Source organism: Saimiri boliviensis, chromosome 2 (assembly GCF_048565385.1).
Source record: "Saimiri boliviensis isolate mSaiBol1 chromosome 2, mSaiBol1.pri, whole genome shotgun sequence".
Lineage (NCBI taxonomy): Eukaryota > Metazoa > Chordata > Mammalia > Primates > Cebidae > Saimiri > Saimiri boliviensis.
Window position 1 is genome coordinate 10,761,515 of NC_133450.1, and position 24,349 is coordinate 10,785,863.

At 40.4% G+C, this 24,349-nt stretch overlaps 2 protein-coding genes across 5 annotated transcripts in view; both read right to left on the reverse strand.

Moving 5' to 3' along the window:
- Positions 1-24,349, reverse strand: part of MAP2K5 (mitogen-activated protein kinase kinase 5) — a 273,895-nt gene that overhangs the window by 92,085 nt on the left and 157,461 nt on the right. For all 4 annotated transcript variants that reach the window (XM_003929695.4, XM_003929694.4, XM_074392748.1 and 1 more), the window contains exon 16: positions 19,743-19,814. In XM_003929695.4, coding sequence (XP_003929744.1) covers positions 19,743-19,814 — 72 coding nt within the window. The remainder of the gene's footprint in view (positions 1-19,742; positions 19,815-24,349) is intronic.
- LOC120362542 (eukaryotic translation initiation factor 3 subunit M) lies at positions 7,270-8,618 on the reverse strand. The gene has a single exon (XM_074392749.1). It carries the CDS (start codon positions 8,420-8,422, stop codon positions 7,298-7,300), a length of 1,125 nt encoding a protein of 374 aa, XP_074248850.1. The 5' UTR covers positions 8,423-8,618; the 3' UTR covers positions 7,270-7,297.

The following is a 24,349-nucleotide window of genomic DNA, read 5'->3' on the forward strand; positions in this document are numbered from 1 at the left end:
ATTCATGACCCACCCCTCAGGCACTAGTACCTTTACGTCTGATTCTCCTGCTACCAAACTACTGCTACAGCTGGACACTGTCTTCCTTCATTCTGATGGCTTGGTAAAGATGATAAAAAGCAGATTTCATGCTAAATGCTATTGTTTTGAATCTTTAAATGTTCTTTGGTCTTTCTAACCCTGCTGTCCCAAAACATCTAATTCTCCTTCTCTCCCATATGCTATTTTGCTTGCATCATTTTCTCTTTTTCCTTGTGTGTGTATGTATATATATGTATGTACTTATGCATGTATATGTGTGTATGTGTATACTTATGTATAAGCATATGTGTGTATGTGTATACTTACGCATGTATATGTGTGTATGTGTATACTTAGGCATGTATAAACATGTGTGAATATATATGCATGTGTTTATGTTTGTGTATGTGTGTGTATCTATCAATCTGTCTATACTACATTAGACCCAAAACCCTAGCTGAGTAACTTTTTGCTTGGATACTGTGTTTAAATGGAATTTCAACTAGGCCATAGTAAGTATTAGGCAGCGAACTGATAAATAAACAAGAGGGAAAAGCTTCAATTTAAAAAGACCCTCTTTTGTAGCTTTGCAGACACTTTAGTTGTTCCATGTGGACTTCCATCAATAGCTCTACTCCAGCAATACTAATTAAAATATCTGGGTATATTAACTAAATCTCTAAAAGTCAGTTAAAAACAATGGCAAAGGTCTTTTTCCATGGTATTCCGTGCAATGAGAGAAAATTCATGAAAGACTCTGAGTTAAAGAGAGATAAAGTTTAGTCATGATTAATGAAAGCAACCGTTTTACTTTTCCAATTGAAAAATGAATCTTCTTCATGTTTGCATAGCTCAGAATGCAACACTGAGGGTAGTTTTCCTATCTGGAATCTGAGATGGTGCAACAGATGAGCAGATCGATTTCTAGCCTACCTATTATTTCAGGACTTGGTTCAAATTGTTCCTCCTTTTCTCCTCTTCTGTCAGGAGATAATCCCAGAAGACTCTACCCACAATTCTGTGGACAAACTTCATGTCACTCTCTGTCCATACCCTTCACTGGACAGTATGTATCACATCCTCCCTGGTGACAGCTCCCAGTGTTCTACATCTTCCTGTGTTTCTAGCGCCTTATACATTTTAACTTGTTTAAGGGCAAAATAAAAATCATAAACTTTTATGTTGTTCATGACACCAGAGACAGGGTTTTGCAGTAGGCTGACAATAAGCATTTGTTGTTTATGATATATCCCCTGATGCTGATCTCTCCGAGGACCTAGTCAACCTAGTGGTGCCTGGTTGGCTTGTTTCTATGCCACAGTACCTTAACGAACATGGTACACAAACTCTTTAGTATTAGGATTTGATGGTCTTAACTGACAAGGCTCTCTCTTTTTTTTAATTTTTTAAATTTTTGATATGGAGTTTCGCCCTTGTTGCCCAGGCTGGAGTGCAATGGCATGCAATGGCATGATCTCGGCTCATCCCAAACTCTGCCTCCTGGGTTCAGGCGATTCTCCTGCCTCAGCTTTCCAAGCAGCTGGGATTACAGGCATGCACCACCAAGCCCAGCTAATTTTGTATTTTTAGTAGAGACGGGGTTTCTCCTTGTTGGTCAGGCTGCTCTCGCACTCCTGATCTCAGGTGGTGTGCCCGCCTCAGCCTCCCAAAGTTCTGGGATTACAGGCATGAGCCACCACACCAGGAAGGCCCTCTTATGTATCACTGCTTAGACTGATTGGTAGCTACCATTTTCACATATTTAAGCATTATGATGAATTTAGATGACTTATTTCTTATTAAAGATTAAAGGGTTGCCAAGAAGGAAAAAGATTAGAGTTAAATGAATTGAACTCACGGAGATAGAGTAGAATGACGGTTACCAGAGGCTGGGAAGGGTAGATGGTGGGGAGGAGAATGGGGATGATTAATGGGCACAAAAATATAGTTAGAATGAATAAGATTCTAGTATTTCATGGCACAACAGATGATCACAGTCAACAAAAATTTACTGTACATTTAATAATAACTAAAACAGTATAATTGGAATGTTTGTAACAAAAAGAAATGATAGTGAATACCCCATTTACCCTGATATGCCTATTACACATTGTATGCCTGTATCAAAATATCTCATGTACCCCATTCACATGTACACCTACAATGTACCCATAAATTTTTTTTTTTTTTAATGGAGTCTTGCTCTGTCACCCAGGCTGGAGTGCAGTAGTGTGATCTCGGCTCACTGCAATTTCCATTTTCCAAGTTCAAGCGATTCTCCTGCCTCAGACTCCCAAGTAGCTGAGATTACAGGTGCACACCACCAAGCCTGGCTAATTTTTGTATTTTTAGTAGAGATGGGGATTCATCATGTTGGCAGGCTGGTCTTGGATCCTGACCTCAAGTGATGCACTCACCTCAGCCTTCCAAAGTGAGACATGAGACACTGCACCCGGCCCCCATCAAAAAACTTTTAAAAGATTAGAGTTAATGGCCCCAAACTCCATCTCATATGTTTATTTCAACAGCTATTTGAATCTTCATTATAATTAAGAAATATCACTCTTCAGAAATGTCTGTGTAATGCTGACCTGTGTCCTGTAACAGCAGGCATCCCTAATCATGACAATGCTCTCTTAGAGACCTACCGTTGGGGGCTTCCAGTTCTAAACCATTCTCTGAAATCATGCAGTTGTGGGTATTTGAGAAAACATTAGGGCTGGGGTCTAGTCTATTGAGCTCAACTTAACCCACATTTCTACTTCTAGACATTTCAAAGTCAAGGGATCTAGTCTATTGAGCTCAACTTAACCCACATTTCTACTTCTAGACATTTCAAAGTCATAGACAGTTGATATTCTCACACTCTGGCCTCTGTACATGCCACTGCTGCTGTTGTAACACTGTCCTCCAAATCTAACCCATTCATCAAAACTTAGCTTAGATACTAGCACTTCTAGGAAGCTTTCTGAAATGTACTTCCAGTGATGGCCTTAACACAATCTGCACCCCAAGATGCTCTTTTGCAATATGACTTTGTTGCTTTATCATCAGGAACCTACACTGTGATCAACAGAACGTGGGCCAGGCGTGGTGGCTCACGCCTGTAATCCCAGCACTTTGGGAGGCTGAGGCAGGCAGATCATGAGGTCAGAAGTTTGAGACTAGCCTGGCCAACCTGGTGAAACCCTGTCTCAACTAAAGATACAAAAAAATTAGCCAGGCATGGTGGCACACATCTGTAATCCCAGCTACTCGGGAGGCTAAGGCAGGAGAATCGCTTGAACCTGTGAGGCAGAGGTTCGAGTGAGCCAAGATCAAGGCACTGAACTCCAGCCTGGGTGTCAGAGCGAGACTCCGTCTCAAAACAAACAAACACACAACAACAATAACAACAACAACCCGCCCCCGCCAAGAATGTGGCAGAAACAATCCCGTGTAATTTCTGAGGTTGGGCCTTGAGGGATTTGTAGCTTTTGCCCTCACAGCTTAGAACAGGCACCACAAAGGAGTCTAAACTAGCCATGAAGGGGAGATGGGAGAAGAAGTAAAGGAGGAAGGGAGGTCCCAGCCACTCCTGGCCATCCCCACCAAAAAGTCATACATGCAGATAAAGTCATCTTGGATCTTCCATCCTCAACCACTACCCAACTGCAATCTCATGAGAGGCTTTTGATGCTATACAGAATGGCTGAGCCCTGCCAGGATTCCTGACCCACAGAATCCCAAGTAAATAAATGGTTATTTTAAGCCACTAATTTTGTGTAGTTTATTAAGCAGTAATTAATCACTGAAATGCTTTCTCTGACACTGATGTCAGACCACACTCTCATCTACCCAGTTCTACATGTTTCCATTGCACTTTTCTTTCTTCCCATTAGTCAAGGAGCCCCTAAGGGCAAAGTTTGTTCCCTTACTGCCAACACTGGGTAGCACTGGATAAATGTTTACTAATTAGATGGGATCCTTACCTACCTACTTCTATTGCAGTAGACATACTGGAGATTAGGCTAATATTTGTGTTTAACAAATAAACTAGGCCTTAGTTTCTGAAAGACAACTAGCACATTTTGAAATACAGTAAAACGGAAGCAGCTACAGTGATAGTGTAAGGTGTAAACCTATGAAGAGCAGCAGAGTCACAATAAACCTGTCTTTTCCTTTATCTGATTTCCTGCTCAGTTCCATGTACTATTCATCTCTTCTTTTTTTGAACTATTTTATCTACTTTTCTATAGCGTAATGGAAGAAAACAGACTTTAATACATGAGTCAGGATACTTGACTGCTGCTGCCTGGTATATTCACTTAACCTTTCTAGAAAAGTCCTTTAACTTATCTGGATCTAAGTTTCCTCATTTGCAAAATGGGAACTTTGATGATCATAACGTGAAACCATATTTGATGCTTCAAGTTGCTGATTTTTCAGAGTGGGGAGAAGCTTGAAAGAGATAATGAATACCAAATGGCTTTGTTAAGTATTACACTTTTTAAAAAGTGTAATGCAGTCACCCTTCTTGTCAGAATGACACTGAGCAAGAGGATGTCAAGAGCTTGGAAGAGAGGAAAGAGCACTATACTTCACATCAGAAGACCCAGATTCCAGTCCCCTTTTGCACAGTTCCCTGGAGATCAGCTTCCTCACTGCTAAGAGGAGTGGTCTGGTTTAACAAGTTCTAAATCCTCTTTAAGTTAAAAAAAAATTCTAGTCTCTAAATACAACATAAGGCATATAAAATAATTTTCTAGGAGCAGTGGTTTTTACCACTGAATATTTCAAAGTTAGCAGACATGGTTCCCAAAATTAACATAGACCTAGAATTTTAGAATTGAGAGATGTCACTAGAAGATTGGTTCCTTCTTACCTTTCAAATCTCAAGTCAAAAGTAATCCCATACCAAGCAGTTACTCCTAGCATATCATCCTGTTTGTTTGTTTGTTTATTTTCCTTTTTATTTTTAGAGACAGGGTCTTGCTTGGTTGCTGGAGTGCAATGGCATAATCATAGCTCACTGCAGCCTGAAATTCCTGGGCTAAAGGGATCCTCCTGCTTCAGCCTCCCAAGTAGCTGGGACTACTGGTGTGTGCCACCACGTGCAACTTAACTCATTTATTTGTCTAAAAAGTTAAACTTGTCAAACACTCTTTTACAAAATGTAGGCTCCATGAAAGCAGGGATTTTGTTAGTTTTCTTCTCAGCAGTGTCTCCAATGACTAGCACAGGGCCTGCCACATACTAGGCACTCAAAAAACATCGGCTGAGTGACCAAATGAATACATGACTGCATCTTGTCTAACCTTATACCTGTCTCTTCTACAGGAAAGTTCTTTTAAAAAATGTGAGACAAGTAGTCATTCAGTCCCTACTTAAATGTCCCCAGGGATGGAACATTTTTACCTATAAAGGCAAACGATTCCATAGTCTATGCACTAAAAATCCTTCTTTATACTGAATAGCAAGTCATGGTTTTTGTTTGTTTGTTTTTTGGCTATTGTTTTAGCTTCAGAAGGTTCAGCCTTCTTGTCATAAAAGATCAGCTTGCTGCTTCTCCACTGACAACAATCCATTAAACATCTGAAAATGGGTTGTCAAATGCCTGCTTTGTTTTCTATGTCTTTATTCTTCATATCAAGACTTTGTGCTTTTTAAAATTTCAAATTCTATGTATTTGTGTGTATACATGATATGAGCATGTGCTACTGGAAAAACTTTAAAATCAGTCTGAAATCCATCAAAATAACAAAATGCTTAGCTGAGACTGCTAGCACCTGTTCCATCTTGTTTTGTCAATCTCATGGTTGTTCCCAACAGCTCTGAACACAAAGCAAGCTCAACAATACCTTATTCAGTGAGAAACACTTCACTTTGCCCTCCAGTTTCACATTCACTACAATCACTGACAACCCTGGAAAATGCACATTGAGGCATGGTAATCTGGGACAGCTGGATCCCTTCACAAACCTTGCAAAGGACTGAACTAGTCAATCCATCATCTGCCAAAGGTCATTTTAACAGCTCCTTTTTGCGCTAAGTTACAAACAATTTTAGACCCCACAAAAAAAGATAATGGAAAAAAAATTAAGTTAAGACAGAATTACAGAAAAGGGAGTAAGAGCAGGGGAATGAGTGACAGAAACTCTTTTTTTTTTTAATTTTTTTTTTTTTTTTTTTTGAGACGGAGTTTCGCTCTTGTCACCCAGACTGGAGTGCAATGGCGCGATCTCGGCTCACCGCAACCTCTGCCTCCTGGGTTCAGGCAATTCTCCTGCCTCAGCCTCCTGAGTAGCTGGGATTACAGGCGCGTGCCACCATACCCAGCTAATTTTTGTATTTTTAGTAGAGACGGGGTTTCACCATGTTGACCAGGATGGTCTCGATCTCTTGACCTCGTGATCCACCCGCCTCAGCCTCCCAAAGTGCTGGGATTACAGGCTTGAGCCACCGTGCCCGGCGACAGAAACTCTTACAAGTTCTCTTCTTCAGCATCCTTCGATGAGAGGGGAGAACCCATGACAAGGATTCCAGAAGTACCTCCTCCCCACTTTCCTATAAAATCTTCCACGGAAATTTCCTTTGTTTTTGGGCCCTTCAGATCTTTTCACCTTTTGATGGTTCTCAGCAAAAACTTTGGTCAACAGGTAAAATGTTTCACTAGTTGGGTCAGGAGACTAGTTGGATCATGATCCAGGATGGGTGTATACTTTATCTGAACTACCTGGGACCAGAAGTATTTCGGATATTGGCCTTTTTCGGATTTTGGAATATTTGCATTGTACTTACCAGCATCCCCAATCCAAAAACCTGAAATCCTAAATGCTCAAATGAATGTGACCTTTGAGGGTTATGTTGGTGCTCGAAAAATTTCAAATTTGGGAGTACTTCAGATTTTGGACTTTCAGGTTAGGAATATTCAACATGTGGTCAGATTTCACTCACATTCTTGAAACGAATTATTTAAAAAGAAGAGGAGAAAATATCAGTACTGCAGTGAAACACACCAAATGCCAAGTTTTTATGGTGTAGAAAAGTTGATGGCAGCTGCTTACAGAGCATCCAGAGCCATGCGTCACCTCTCGGACCAGATTCACAATCACCAAGGACTAGAAAAGCAAACAAAGCCACAACCATATATATACCCGCTAGAAACAGCTGTATGCAGTGTTTCTTTTTTTTCTTTCTTTCTTTTTTTTTTTTTTTTTTTTTTTAGTTTATAATGTTTTACTATGATTTAGGGATTTTTTTCCCCAAAAAGAACAAAAATTACAAGCATAAAAACTCAGGTATCAGAAAGACTCAAAAGGCTGTTTTTCACTTTGTTCAGATTTTGTTTCCAGGCATTAAGTGTGTCATAGAGTTGTTGCCATTGCTGTTTTCCAAATGTCCGATGTGTGCTATGACTGACAACTACTTTTCTCTGGGTCTGATCAATTTTGCAGTACACCATTTTAGTTCTTACAGCATCAATAACAAATGCTTCAACATCATCAGCTCCAATCTGAAGTTCTTGCTGCATTGTATCAAAAGAAATTTCTTTATTTTCCACTGCCATTCCCATAAAAGTAAGTAGTCTCATTTTTGCCATATTTTGTTCATGTAATAGGCCAAGTGAATCAATGAAGTCTTTATTATTCTGATAAAACTTGACATATGATGCCAATTTAGCACTCACAAAAATGGTTAAAAGATCATGAATAAGCTCGCCTTCCAAAAACTTGACTGGTTTTAAAGTAAGAAGGTGGTCAAAAAGAAATGCATTTGGATCTTTCAATGCTCGTACAATACACCTGTGAGCATCAACTCGAGCCTGGGAAGCATTGTCCTCTGTGTAACTTCCAAGCAATTCCACCATGACTTTTGAAGCAGCATCACTCTTCTTACAATCCACAAGCGCCTCATAAAGTAGTCTTAAAAGGGTGTGCTTTTTTTCAGTGTTGAGATTCCAGTCAGAAATCCATTTTCTAACTTGATCCAGCTCAGTTGGAATGTACTGGATGGCCCCACAAGATGCTGCCACTTTAATAAGACTGCAATATACTGTGTATCTTACGGGAGTATTCTTGTCCATCCCATGGAAAAGGTTGCTTAATAACTGCAGTCTCAGAGATGGGCGTTCACCTTCGCGAAATTTGACCAGCTTTTCACATAGGCTTTCAATCAAAGCTTCCTGCTTGTCTGGTTCCAGGATCAAGAGGAGGGATACCACACTGTTCATCACACTTTCAACATCTTTATCATCTTCCTTCAGACACACATCACAGGCTTCAATAATTTGAGCTAAATCAACATGAAGTCCCCCTTCTGAGTTCTCTTCTGAAATCTCAGCTCCTTTAGATTTCAGATAAGCACGAAGCTCAGCAGCCTGATCTTCCTCACTGATGTCGATGAAGGCCGGGACGCTCATGGTGAAGTCCCGGGCTCAGCGGACACTCCACTCGCAGACCGCGCCGACCGGAAAAGGGCTCTTTTTTTTTTGTTGTTGTTGTTGTTTAGCAGCTGGTAGGGGTGGGGGGAAATGAGTTCTGTATATTTAGAGGCAAGAGCCAAGTCTAGAAAGTGCTTCATAATTCTTGCTACTTGGTAAGCACTCAATACATACAAGATGCTACTTCAAAAAGCTTACTTCTTCAAGTAACCCTATGTGGTTGTTAATGTTGAATAAAAGTGCGGGGCATGGTGGCTCATGCCTATAATCCCAGCACTTTGAGAGGCTGAGGCAGGTGGATCACTTGAGGTTAGGAGTTCGAGACCAGCCTGACCAACATGGAGAAACCCTGCCTCAACCAAAAATACAAGATCGGCTGGGCATGGTGGCATACGTCTGTAATCCCAGCTACTCAGGAGGCTGACGCAGAAGAATTGCTTGAACCCAGGAGGTGGAGGGTGTAGTGAGCCGAGATCATGCCATCGCACTCTAGCCTGGGCAACAAGAGTGAAACTCCGTCTCAAAAAAAAAAAAAAAAAAGTCTTCATGAAAAAGCCTAGAATATTGAATATATTCTAACCTTGCTTTCAAAAAATATAAGTGTTTATTATTATCTTCTGCCTCCCTTATTACACTGTAGGCTCAACAAGGAAAAGGAATATGCCTATTTTGTTTGCCAGTGTATCCCCAGCACTTAACGTGTTTGACATGTAAACAGTGTTCAATAAATATTTAAGGAGTGAATAAATTCTAACGTTACCTTCAACTTACACATAAGAAACTGACACTTGGCAAACTGAACTGGCTAAAATCACACTGATTATAAGTGTTGGTGCGAATATATGAACTGAATTCTGCTTAATCCACTGAGTTCTTTAAAAGTTCAAGAATTAGGATAACAGCCCTTGAATCTAAAAATAGTATCAGAAAGAAAACAACAAAATGATAAACTCGCCATCAAACTTCTTCAGAAGTTTCTGTCAAGGGTATAGGGCTGGGTGATCCACGCCACTTTTCTTTTTGAGATGTAGTCTCACTCTGTCACTCATGCTGGAGCGCAATGACACAATCTCGGCTCACTGCAACCTCCGCCTCCTGAGTTCAAGCGATTCTCCTGCCTCAGCCTCCCAAGTAACTGGAATTACAGGTGCCTGCCACCATGCCCAGCTAATTTTTGTATTTTTAATAGAGATGGGGTTTCGCCATGATGGCCAGGCTGGTCTTGAACTCCTGACCTCAGGTGATCCACCCGCCTCGGCTTCTCAAAGTGCTGAGATTACAGGCGTGAACCACTGTGCCCGGCCCATGCCACTTTTTAAATACTTTCTCTTATATTTACACAGCTCTACATGGTTTATGTGTTTATTTGTAAGTACAGAAGATCACATTTCATTTTCCTGATATCTAATGAGTCTTATCTGGCTTCCATTAAACAATATGTATACATAAAAATGAGATGTGTTAAGCTTTTACATTCCAGTGAGACAAAAGGTACTGATATCCAACTATTTGACTTTTTATAGTAAATTTTCCTTGAGAAAATTTCTAATTTACTAATCTTCAACAAAAACTCACTTTCTCTGGGAAAAAACACTGTCATATGTCATCTGGGGAAAAAACGATTTTTTTTTCTATAGGAATACTAAGAGAAAGGCAGTCTTGTACAATATATACTTTTCTCATGTTATACCATTAAACTTTAAAATGTTTCTTTGATGATTTCTTCCCCTTTGTTTTCTCTGTTCTTTCTTCCTGGAACTTGTATTTTTCATGTTACTTCTTGACTTGGTTCTTTAATGAGAAATTCTCACGAAGTTCTTTTTTTTTTTTAGGAGACGGAGTTTCGCTCTTGTTACCCAGGCTGGAGTGCAATGGCGCGATCTCGGCTCACCACAACCTCCGCCTCCTGGGTTCAGGCAATTCTCCTGCCTCAGCCTCCTGAGTAGCTGGGATTACAGGCACGCGCCACCATGCCCAGCTAGTTTTTTGTATTTTTAGTAGAAACGGGGTTTCACCATATTGACCAGGATGGTCTCGATCTCTCGACCTCGTGATCCACCCGCCTCGGCCTCCCAAAGTGCTGGGATTATAGGCGTGAGCCACCGCGCCCGGCCGAAGTTCTTGACTTAGTTCTTTAATTTTTATTTCTCTCCTATTTCTTGCTGGTCTCTGAATGTTCCTTTTGTTACAGCAGCCTGTTCTTATCTTCCGAGTACACTATTTTCTCTTAGTCCTCTGAGGATACTATTGATAGTTTATTTGAACTTTTTACCCCACCCCACCCCCTCCGCCCCGTATGGTTTTCTGGCTATCCAAGTTTCTTCTCTTTTTAGTTGCTTTAGACCTCTGTTCTCAACCTAAAGGCCTTCCTCAAAGGTTTCTGTAAGAGTAAGGCACTGAGATCTCACTGGAAATTCTGTGCTCATGGATGGGGCTTGGAGACTAAGGGCTCTCCTGGGAGTGTGATCTAGCTAGGGTGTTTCCTTGGGGAACTCCCAACATCTGGATCTTTAAGTCTTCCTAGTCAATTTCCTTAGAGAAAGTCTCTGCCAATCTCCTGCCTGAAAAGTAATCTTGACCACGAGTGTCCTAGGAACAGGGTGGGAGGTCTCAACATTCAGAATCTAAACTTTCACTCGATGTCTCTGAATGCAGTAATGGAACCCAGACTTCTATGGTGCCAGGTATCACCTATTTTATTTGCTCCAAAAAACTCTCCCCTCAGTTTTGTTAGACTGAGTGTCCACCCACGCTGTTTATTCAAGTACATTAACAACTGTCTTCTATTGGGTTTTCATACGTAATTCATATTAATTTGTAAGAAATGAAAGATCAGTCATTATAATTGTCAAACTGACTTTAAAGCAACTTTCCTCTCTTGGTTCCACCTTGACTCCTAGCTCCACATCCCTGGTCCCACCAATTCCGGAGCCTCTGGTTGTTGACAGTACATCAGACTGCCGGCTTGCTTGTATTCTCAGCCCTGGCCTGAGACAGTTGTTTACTGTTGTCTCATATTCAAAACTTAAGTGCTATTGTCTCCTTTCCCTTTCTCTTTATGGTATCCTTTTTGCATGTGAGTATGTGTGTGTGTGTGTAAATCACGTTATGGCTATTTTTAGCGGAGTTTGAGGTGAAACTGTAAGCTGAAGCTTGCATCATTTAACCAAATTAGTAGTCATTCTGATTCAAATGTAAATATTTCAAAGGGTAATTCCTTTTAAAGAAAGGGATAATGGCTTTTTTCCCTTGTGAACTTTGTCCAAAGGCTCTGAAGTAGATATTCCATCTAAAGAGGAGGAAACTGAGGCTTACAGAAATTAAATGATTCACCTAAGGTTCTCTATCTTAGGTTGGCTGAAGTGGAATTCAAATCTGGATGTGATACTTTGATAAACTGAAAGCTCTTCTTCACAAGCAAAACACTGTAATCTATTCTGCAAATATCTATGGAAATTTATATTAAAGAATCCATCACACTTTAAACTCTGATCTTTATTTTCAGAAACTGCTTTTAAAAACTATTACAAAAGTAGGAAGAAACTGAGTCAAAAATTTCTTGAGTGCCCACTAGGGGAACAGAATTATACTAAACAGTATAGAAGATTATGAGAGAATCAGATTCGAATCCTGTCATAAGGAACTATGACATGCCTATACACTACTGTAATACAAATAGGACAATTTACATGCCACAAGCATGATGCAGATGAAGGCCAGAAGAGGAAGATATTACCTTCAGCTGGAGATATCAGAGCTAGCATCACAAAGGATGGTTATTTAAACTCTATTTTGGGGAGATGAAAAATATTACATGTACAAAGAAGAGCATAATATTCCATGGATTTATTTTTAACTTGATAAATGTAATTCTAAAACTCATAATTATTTTTGTCAAAACAATAGAACCCATAAAAATCTTCAGAAGATGGCCAGGTGCAGTGGCTCACGCCTGTAATCCCAGCACTTTGGGAGACCAAGGTGGGTGGATCACCTGAGGTCAGGAGTTTGAGACCAGCCTAGCCAACATAGTGAAACCTCATCTCTACTAAAGTTAGAAAATCAGCTGGGCGTGGTAGCACACGTCTGTGATCCCAGCTACTCAGGAGACTGAGGCAGGAAAATTGCTTGGACTTGGGAGGCAGAAGTTGCAATGAGCTAAGATTTTGCCACTGTACTCCAGCCTGGGCGACAGAGTAAGATTCCATCTCAATAAAAGAAGTTCTTTTTTCAGAAGATGATGTTACTTGGATGACAATGACAATGACCTTGTGTGGTTCTCTGAATGTGTTCTTGACCTATCTTGAGACATTTTTCTAAGCCATGGTCCTTGCTTTCATCATTTAGCACATCATTCAAATCACTTCAGTAAAACACTGGTTATGATGAAGAGGGATCTCAGAGGACTGGATGACACACCAATTAACCAGGCACATCGAGCCAGACTGTTCTATGCCTCAGACTCAGGAGACTGGTTAGAGGGCGGCAGACAGGCAGAAAGAATGAGGATCCAAGCAAAAAGAGAAAAATGTATATGCTAAAGATGGGGCTTTCAGTGGTGCACCTGTAGTCCTAGCTACTCAGGAGGTCGAGGAGGGAGGATCACTTGAGCCCAGGAATTCAAGGCAAGTCTGGGCCACCTAGCAAGACTGCCTCTAAAAAAGGGTAGGAGGCAGTTTTCAGTCTGACTCCAATAGAAGAGTCTGTCAGATTATTCACTATCAACCTTCATAAAGTTTATAATAACCCACCACACAGAATCCCAAAACAGAACATGTATTTGTATAGCATACTCAGTAAAAATAAGAATATTACAGGACTAGCTTGGTGCCTTTTTCATGTAGATGCAGCATCCTAAATACTCCAGATTGCAGGGCTAGAAGAGAATGTATGTTGACTTAGTTTTTGATTCAAGAAGGACCAACTTAAAACTCACTTTTGCAGATATGACTGTTTACTTCCCAACTACAGATTCATGTTGTGAACTCAAATGATATGATAATATAAGTGGAATAATTCCTTAGTAAAAAATGAGACTGGGACTTTATCCTTAAACCATTCTTTAGAAGAGATAAGCACTGAACTGCCTGTGAAATTCAGAAATTATGTCGTAAAATATTTTAGCCAACCCTAATAAAACTATCAAACTTGGTAGTTTATATATATACCAAACTCATTTTCATTTTAAAGTTTAGCCCTGAAGTCTCTCTTTTTTTTTTTTTTTTTTTTTTAGCCCTGACGTCTTGAACAGCGACTACAAGGTTAACAATCCTTAACATCTCCCAGGCAACTGAATCAGTATGAGCTTTCTAGAAGAGGTAAACAAATATTCCAGGGAAGGATTATCCTCCTAGTTTGTCCTAGTTCAAGAATTTTATATCCTTGTTAGAGGGTCTCACTTCTTTTTTATTTTCTTTTTGCATTTCCACACTGATTCTTGCTAATGAAGCTTCAAGGAGAAAGAACTCCAATTCCACATGGGTTCTCTTCCTCAGTAGAGAGTGAGCCCATACAAACCCCATATGAGGCAATGACCTTTAATGATTCCATAACTAATCCACAGGATGGGAACTACAACACATTTAAAGATCTGAGTTAAAAACTACAAACAAACAATGGAGAAACCGGCCAAATTCTTCCCATCAAGTCAAACCGCCGTACATTAGTCAAGGTGAACAATATTTTTTTCCCCTTCCTAAGGGCAATTCCTTCTTTTCGTTACATCTGCTGACTCCAAATACTACATGCAGGTGACAAAAACCTGGAAGAGACACCCTTTATCCCTCTAACAGAGGGATGTTGCACTGAAAGGAGAGAGGAGTTTCTGTCCCTGGATAAAAGATAGTCTGATATTAAAGTTTCTTTGCTTAAGGCATAAATGTACCTGTGAGTTTGTTTTTTTTTTTATGGCACATTTTAGTGGCATGTAGCATAATTTTTTATGAAAGAGTGTGGCGGCCTTGTTATGACTCCTAATGGTGGCTGTGACAGCACATTAACAAGGCAAGGGGCAGTGGGAAGAAGGCAGACAAAGAGGAATTCTGTCATTTCAGGGGTTTAAAACAATGAAGGCATTCAGGTGGGTGCAGTGGTGCACCTGTAGTCCTAGCTACTCAGGAGGCTGAGGCAGGAGGATCACCTGACCCCAGGAACTCGAGGCAACACTGGGCAACATAGCAAGACAATGTCTCCAGGAAAAAAAAAAAAATGTGGGAGGTGGTGGGGGCAGCCTTCAAGTCTGACAGCTGTAAACTGAACTTTCTGCTTCTGGCATCGCCAAATCTCAGAGATGAGGGTTTATGAAACTGGAGGAAAGGGTGCTAGGGAGACATAGAAGAGAGAAAATTTTCATTCCCATTTTGTCTTTATCTGATTCTTTTTTTGGAGCGGGGGGATGTAGTCTCACAGTGTCACCTGGGCTGGAGAACAATGGCACAATCTCAGCTCACTGCAACCTCTGCATCCTAGGTTCAAGTGATTCTCCTGCCTCAGCATCCCAAGTAGCTGAGATTACAGGCACACAACCACTACATCTGGCTAATTTGTTTTATTTTTAGTAGAGATGGGGTTGTACTATGTTGACCAGACTGGTCTTAAATTCCTGATCTCATGATCCGCCCTCCTCAGCCTCCCAAAGTGCTGGAATTACAGACGTGAGCCACCGTACCTACCCCCACAACCTTTACAAAAAAAACAAACAAAAGACTGCCTCTTGCTCTGTTGACTAGCCTGGAGTGTGGTGATGCAACCATAGCTCACTGCAGCCTCAAACTCTTAGGCTCAAGCAATCTTCCTGCCTCAACCTGCCATGTAGCGAGGACTAAAGGCACACATCACCAATCCCGGCTAAATGAAAAAAAAAAAAAAAAAAAATTTTTTTTTTTTTTTTTTTTTTTTCCTAAAGATGGGGTCTTGCTATGTTGCTAGACTAGTGTTGAACTCCTGGCCTCAAGCAATCCTCCTGCCTCACCCTCTCAAAGTGCTGTGATTACAGAATGAGCCACCAGGCTTGGTCTCTATTTGATTCCTGTACAATTTCAGGAAAATTCCTTTGCTCAGTTTCCTATATTTTTACCCATTTTTTTCTCCACCACAGTTACCCTAGGATCAGAAACTGTTTAACTGAAAACACTTTTGAAGAAGGCATGCACACAAACAGGTAGTGAAACTATACCAGGGGAGACCTTGCATAAAAATTTGACATTTCTTTTCTCCTTAAGTGTTTACAGGGATCCATATCTTAGAGCATGCTGGGAAATGGGGAAGGGATCCTCCATCTTTTCCCTCTTTCTTCTAATGGCAAAGTCTGCTCAAGACCTATCTCCCTCAAATGTCAACTCCTTTGTGTGAAATCCCACCCCCTTCCCCTTGTGGCTCAGAGTCATTCGTAAATATCTTTACTGAAGACTCATCACACTATTCTAGGCTACAGGTGTCTGTCTTCTCTACCAGAGGTGGGCTCTCCTCAGCTCTGTGTGCTCCACTCTCCAGGGCCTGCCATAGGGCAAGTGCTTAAGAATTGAAGGAAGTAAAGTTTCTGCTAGAAAGAGAATCTTGGTTTTAAAAATGAGAGTAAACAGAAGAGGAGCAATTCTTAGAAAGTGTTGACTATGTTACAGAATGCAGTTTGTTCCTCAGATTCTAAAATGCTATGAAGATTCACACTTATATCTATAGTGATTTTAAATTGTATTTACCACTTCTATTCCTATGGTAAAAATAAAGAAGAATCTTAGCCTTCAAGTACTTCTTTTGGACTAACTTCCTAATCCCTTCAGGTAATGTTCTCATCACATTGGCCCTTAGGAAAAAAAGAAGAACCCTGGGGTTCCCTTGTTATCTTCACTACTGAATCCCCACAATTTCTCATCTATGGGCTCGAAACCTCCTGCTTCTCTTCCCTATCACATGCTTTTCTTTACCTTGGACCCCAAACAGATTAGGTGTAAAACATATGCCAGGGGCCTTACACTATTCTTTAATGACTTACTGGTCTATTACTTGGGTTGGTAACATGTTGCATGGGAGTAATAAGCCCCTAAAGGGCAGGGGCTACAATCCCATAGTTCCTTCTGAAGGCATTTAGTTAAGCATCATGTACAGAGGTGCTCACCAACTCTCTCTGATGATCATAATCTGATTCCTCTCTACGATCTCTAATAACATCTCTTCCTCCTACTGTAACACCCGGCTCCTTACCAGCCATTTTAAAATACAAGGAGCATCAAGAAGGCCTAGCTCTTCCTGGCCTTCACTCCTGACCATCTGGTTATTTGCTCTCTACTCTACCACATGAGCCAACACAGTCCTGGCATTCAGGTGTCCCACACTCAAGGCTGACACTTTTTCGCACAGTTCTCTATACCTAATCCTCTTTGACCCCCAAAATTCAATGAATCTGTTTTCTTCAGTCTTCCAGAGAATATTCAACAGTTTATCTCCAGGATAAATGAATATCATCAACAAAACCGAAATACATCAATGGCAGTCTCCTTCCTCACACTACAAAGAGTCTCTTTTCATTCATCTTTGCACCCCTAGCACCCGGCAAAATACTGGCAGACAGACCCATATTTCAATATGCAACACAAAGATAACTATGTCACATTTATTGAGCACTTGTCTTTCCACCTACCTAAACTGATCTCCCTGTCTCCATGCCTGCCTCTTTACAGTCATGCTCCACAGAGCACTCGGTGAGCCTGTGAAAATTTAAGTCAGATCATTTCTTCTAAGAGTAATACCTAAAGTCCTCAGCATGACCTACAAGGCTATATTTGACCTGGTCCCTGGCTACCTCTCTCAATTTATTATTTCTCACTTTTTCCTTGCTAACTCCACTCAAGTCATACTGGTCTCTCCCTTAAATATGCCGAGTGCCCTCTATTTGGTGCCTTTGAACTTGTTATCAAGTGGCTCGCTTCTCTCACACATTCAAGCATCTGCTCGAGTGGTACTTTATCAGAGAGGACTGGTGTGCTTTCTTTTTCTCCATAGGACTTATCACTACCTGACAAATCATGTATTTAGTTATCCCTTTGTTTTCTGTCCTTCCCCTCATGCCCCAGCCATCCCCAGATGGAACTCCATGGCGGCCAGGACTTGTGTGTCCTTTCATTACTCTATCCCCATTGCCTATACAGCAGGCATAGCAGGAGCTCAACACATGAACACATAAATGAATGTAGAAAGGATGAAGGGTGAACATTTATATGTGCTCTAAGTCTTAAGTCTAATAGTTATGCTCTCTTCCAGTAGTGCCATGCCTCTGCATTTTATGCCATTTTATCACTGTCTTAGTCACACAACTCTAGAGTTGCTGTGTGAAAGCTAAGAAAGAAAACAAAAAAAACGAGCAGTGGTAGAGTCATAGAATGTTAGTCTGGAAAGGGGCTTAGAGATCATTAGTTTACAGATGAAGACACTGAGACCCAGTGAAAAACAGGGTCACTGAAGAAACTAGTAGCAAACCTGGAACTATAATCCAGGTCTTCCATTCCAAATCTTGGATTCTTATCTCTACACCATGTAACTTCTCAAGTGTCTTACACTATATCCAGTCATTTATAAAATAACTGACAACAACTTAAAATATGCAAAAAGAAATTGTATAATAGCAATCCCGAGTCCCACAAATCAAAAACACGAGTTTGCCTTGAAACAGGCTAATAGAATAAGCCCTTGAGGATTCTATTGGGAGATTTAGTCCTGAGATCTGACCACCACTATTGCTAACCTCTCAGCTGATGTATACATATTGTATTTCCTCTTAGATTTCCTTTTAAGAACAACAAGTTGATGATTTAATAAACATTGAACACTTTATTTTTGCTTTCTTTCTACTGTGCAGGTGAATTGAGTTTGAAGATTATTTCCTTACAAATACAATTGCATTCATGCATTACAAAAATAGCAGAAAAAGTATTGACTAAAAAAAAGGTTATAAAATCATGATTGCAACTCTATAATATTATTTAAAGAGTCCTTTCTACTTTTCTATTATAAGAATTACTGGCCAGGAACAGTTGCTCCTGCCTGAAATCCCAGCACTTTGGGAAGTCAAGGCAGCAGGATCACTTGAGCCCAGGAGTTCAAGACCAGTCTGGGCAATATGGCAAGACCCCATCTCTATTAAGACAAAAAAGAAAAGTCCTTCTTTATCTGAATCAATTTAAACGAAAATTTTTGAAGCACTGGTCAGTATGCAGGTTCTATACTACTGTAATTCAAACTGAGCCGTATGTCCTTCTAATATAATTTATATGCATTTTCTTGTAAATCAATAATTGTTTTATTTAAAAAAAAAAGCGTAGCATAGAGTTCTAGTGGAGCTATATCTAGTACACTAAGATAAAGTCCATTCTAAATACAGCTATAAAGAGTAGATATTGCAATTGTGCTAAATACATACTTCCCCTTCACCTTCCCTCTCCATCATATCACACCGCCCCTTAACCCACATACTCATGTGATATGACTATACTATTATGAGGTGATTTTTTTTCCTTTCGAAACAAAGCTATAGAACTTATACGTCCAAATGAGTAGGGCAGTACCTTTTAAACTAATCACCTTTGGAAGTTATATATGCATTCCAACAGGGCACAGAATTTTTCTGGAATCTCTCTTTTAGAACACAGGTTCTCCAGATTTAGTATGTATAAGAATCACCCAGGGAACAGGTTAACAATGCAGATTCTTAGAGATTTGGATTTAACTGGTTCTGAATGGGGCTGAGGAATTTTTTTTTTTTCTTTTTGAGATGGAGTTTTGCTCTTGTTTCCCAGGCTGGAGTGCAATGGCACTAGCTCGGCTCACTGCAACCTCCTCCTCTTAGGTTTAAGCGATTCTCCTGCCTCAGCCTCCCGAGTAGCTGGGATTACAGGCATGGGCCACCACACCCAGCTAATTTTTTGTATTTTTAGTAGAGATGGGGTTTCTCCATGTTGGTCAGGCTGGTCTTAAATTCCTAATCTCTGGTGATCCGCCTGTCTCACCTCCCAAAGTGCTGGGATTACAGGTGTGAACCACCTCGCCCAGCCTGAGGAATCTGCATTTTTAACAAGTGCTCCAGGCAAGTCTTACACAGGTGATCTATAATAAACAGTGCTTTAAAATAACCTCCAGAGTCAGTTGACAAGCCACACAAGGAATCAAAGACTTTATGGTCAAACTCTGTGCATACATCTATATAACATGCTGAAGGTTTATTTTATCTCATTCTTTCAAAATCTTCACTTTCCTGATTGAAAATATTAGTACAGATATGCACAGAAGAGTCTATGTGCAAACAACATACCTCCATAAAAGAGATTCCTAAGCTCCAGACATCAGAATGAATTCCATACTGCTCCCCTGAGATTCTTTCAGGCTGCAAGAAAACAGAAGGGAGCTTGTGAGTTGATGGATGCTACTCCAGGAAACACACACAATGGACATGAGCTGAGCTAAGGTGAAGAGCCGCCAAAATCTGCACAGCATTTTACGGATGACAAAACAGTTTTATATGTGTGTATGTATGTATTTGTGTATATAGTATATACATAATATAAAGAAATTATATATAGATATATTATTGAATCCTCACCAAGTCCCCATGAGGAAGACTTTGGGAGTCATTTCACAGATGAAGAAAATGGAGGCTCAGAGTAGTGAGGTAATTTAGGCAAGGTCCTAAAGTGGTGGTAGTTAATGAGCTGAGACTAGAACCCAGATCTTCCCACTTCAAATGCAGTGGTCTTGGCTGTGGAGTAACAAATTATACAACATTATGTGATATTATCACTTATTTGCATTAGATGGGTCTGGAACAGTAGAGTTTCTTTGAATTTTTTATTCGGAAGTAATTTCAAACTTATAGTAAATTTGAAAGAATGAGATTAGAGCAAAGCACATTCATATGTCCTTTACCCCGATTCTACTGTTCAACATATCATTCCACTGATCAGAGTTTCTCTATATATGAACCAAGGAAGAGTTTGAAAGGTCCATTTGGGACTCTTGGTCCTCCACTCAAGACATATAGCAAATACCTGGTCTAAAAGATGCTACATAAACACACTCTACTTCAACAGGACTAATTGCATACTGAGTGGATGCTGCCTGATCTATCCCTCTAGGATTTGGCATTCAATACAGTACTTCATAGAAGACTTTGGAATGAACACATGAACAAATGAATAAGAGAAACTGAGGTCTCACAAAGGAGGGATGATTGCTAAAGATTACAGGCTAATCATGGCAAGGCTGAGATCATAACTTACACCCCAATATCCAATTCAATAGATACTAAGATGCATTCATATGGAACTGGCTAGCAAGTTACAGGAATGACATCATTGTCATTACCATCATCAACAATAAAATTATGTGTGAAATTCATTTATGAAAAATGTCTAATATCAGGCCTTGTTTTCGTGTTTTTCATGCATGTCTCATTTCAGATTCACAAACATCCTTGTAACATTGGTACCATTTTATCATCCCCATTTAACAGATGAAGAAAATGAGGCACAGAGAGGTTTAGTTTACATTACTAACCATTATGAGTGCTGTATCCAGTAAACAAGAAGGACAGTAACAGCTATCATTTAATGACCATTTACTAGTGGCAAATACTGGGATAGGTACTTTGCAGCTTCTGCTTCCTAATGATTTTGCAAAAGAAGGTATTACTGCCCTCAATTTACAAATGTAAAAACTGAGGTTTAGTAAGTGACTTGCTCAAGTCTAGAGCTATGGGTTAGCATTAAATTCACTGTCCAGGAGCAGAGCCAGGATTCAAAGTCAGTTATGTCTGACTGCAAAATTAGAGTTCCTTCCAGTGAGTCAAACTGACCCACCAACTAGAAGTCAGAAGAGCCAAGCACAGTCTTGAGCTGGTCAGTATTTCTCAAAGTGCAGTCTTTGAAACACCCATCACAGAACTGCCTGAGGTGCTGACTATTAATACAAATGAACCTCCAGAATCAGAATCTCTGGGGGCAAGGCTAGAGATCCTCACTTAAAAAAAATTCTCTGGGTGATTCTTTGGTCCACTTAGTTCCAGTCACTAAACATTTCCATGTTCCCTGCAGAGACAATGACCTTTTAGATCTCCCTGCCTTTCTCTTCTCTGCTTAACGACCACGTCTCACCCAGCTCCTGTGTAAGGGTAAAACCGTTCTCTACCCCTATAGCAGAATGATAAATTCCTGCTTCTGTACTTCATTAAAATGCTTTTCATATTGATTACACTGTGCTGTAAAATCATCTGTTTTCTCGTCTGTTTTTCCTAAGTGGCCAAGAAAGAACTAGGCAGCTAGTACCATGCCTGATACATAACGGGTACACAGTCAACGCATGCTGACTGAAGGAATGCAATACATGTTTACCTCACGAACAAATGAGTTCCTTAGAGAGTTCTAATACAACTTCCTCATACATTGCTATTCATGTCCATCAAGAACTTCCAACACACATGAAAATCCTGAGATCCTCTAGCATTATTCAATGTTGCCCTGCTCCCTGTCCTTCCTTCCTTCCTCTCTCCATTTATTTCTTCATTCTGCTGGTTGAAGGTATCAAGCACTTCATCCAGAATACAGAACACACACACACACACACACACACACAAGTGGAGCCCACATACAAAATACCTGGGCAGGACCAAAAAGGAGGTTAAACACACTCATTATATTTGCCCACTGAACTATCAAAACACATGCAAACTGTAAGCTGATAACAAAGCATAGAAAAATCAAATTAAATTTAAAAAGAAAAAATAGAAAAAGGGACAATGTTCACAGATATTAGATGGCAAATAAGAGAACTCTTTTAAGGGCGAGATTCTGATGACCCCTCATTGGGGAAATTATTCTTCCAATAAGCTAACGAAACAAGATTACTGCTGTGATGGAGTGCTTGAGCACAAATGTTCAGCAAAAGCCGACAGCAAGCTCCACGTGTCTATCCTAAACAATTCTTAAGGTAGACAGAGATTAGGAAATGTGCCCAGGCCCCTGGAAGTGATTTAGACACAAGATGAGCACCAAAACATTCTGAATTTATGCAGCCAGGATATGATGGCCTGAGACTGCACAATTCAAAGCTGTTCTCACACCTGAAGCCAATGTGGCTTGCCCTGCCCTCTCCCCTGAAAAAAAAACCAAAACCAGCTACCAGGTATCACATTGTTGACAGAATCTCTGTGATGGATATTTAGCAGCTAAAAAGCTAAAACTGAGGTTACTTTCTCACATGACAGCTGTCCTCAGTGTGAAAAGCTAAATAATAGGAAAAACATGACTCTTGTCTAAAACACCTTTGTAGTGAGGTTTAAGTGACAAGCAAACAAAATGAAACAAAAAACTCTGACCTGTTCTTAATAAGAACAGTAAAGAGTGGTGATGATCTCATAAGTAGAATTTACAAAGGATCTTAAAGAGCAGTCCTTCAGGCTGGTGCCCACACTATACTCCCTCGATGCCCTCTGTGACTCAGCCTTGACAAGAATCCACATTTAGTTAATTAATTCCAGAGTCATCTGTTTACAACAATATTTGTCAAAAGCAGGAAGATACCAAGGAATATCCCTTATCTCTTCCAAGAAAGGAATTTCTGTTCAGACTCAGGATACCTAGAAAATTAACAAGGCATAAAAACTTCAGGCTAGTGTATAGTCAAAATATGTATCACAAGTGATGAGGACTTTTTTTTTCATTGGCAAGATCCCCGTGTAGGCAGACAGAACACTGGTTAAACAGGCTCTAGAGTTAGACTGCTTGAATTCAGATCTATCTTCCAGTTGACCAATTCTCTCTTCTCCTGTGTCTAACATGCTATCAAATACAGTGAATTTTAAATTTTAATCTAGAAGTTTTGTTTAGGACTTTAAAAATCTACTATGTCACTTCAAAAATTTGTGATCTCAAGTCTGTATGCATCTGTTTCTGCTGCCTGCTGTTCCTGCTGATCTTCAGGTGGGTTTGTTTTCTTGTGTGCCCAGTTCTCTTTGCTTGCTAGTTTTTCCTCTTGAAAGAAAAATTTTGAGGCCGGCCATGGTGGCTCATGCCTGTAATCCCAGCACTTTGGGGGGTCGAGGTAGGTGGATCACGAGGTCAAGAGATCAAGACCATCCTGGCCAACATGGTGAAACCCCACCTCTACTAAAAATACAAAAATTAGCTGGGTGTGGTGGCACGTGCCTGTGGTCCCAGCTACTTGGGAGGCAGAGGTGGAAGAATTGCTTGAACCCAGGAGGCGGAGGTTGCGGTGAGCCGGGATTACGCCACTGCATTCCAGCCTGGCGACAGAGCAAGACCCTGTCTCAAAATAAATAAATAAATAAATAAATAAAAACAAAGAAAGAAAGAAAGAAAAATTTTGGAGAGGTACTCTGAGGCCTAAGGTGGAGACCACCTCAAACCACTTCTCAGCATGAAGTGCCTTGTCTAACCCAGGACATGTATACATACACCCAGGGTGCAAATCTATGCCAGGGCTAGGCTATGTTCACAGCTTGTTCCACTTTTCCTATTTCTTCTGCTTCTCTGTGTAGCTCCAGATACCTCCTCTTCAGTTTCCTGGGACTGTGGGATGAGGAGCAGTTTTAGATCTAGTTTGCCCTTACACTGAGGTTAGCCATTTAGGCTTTTGGCATGGAACAGAGATCTCTTCCGAGACCCTCTGACTTAGGCAGGCCCTGAAGCTTGGCCACTGCCACTCTTGCCTGACTGTGATTCAGGCAAATGCCCTCAGGAATAAGCAGTGATGGGGCTCCCATTCTACTTTCCTCTCTGTGGTAGGATTTCATTCAAAAATTGTCCCAGGAGTAACCCACTGTCTTTTTAGATCTCCAGTGCATTTGAGATGGATTAAAAAAAAAAAAAATTAGCCAGCATATTTAAACAGAAGAGTTGATCTAAA

Coding starts and splice junctions, on each gene's coding strand:
- LOC120362542 (XM_074392749.1), bottom strand. CDS start 8,422: ATGAGCGTCCCGGCCTTCATCGACATCAGTGAGGAAGATCAGGCTGCT.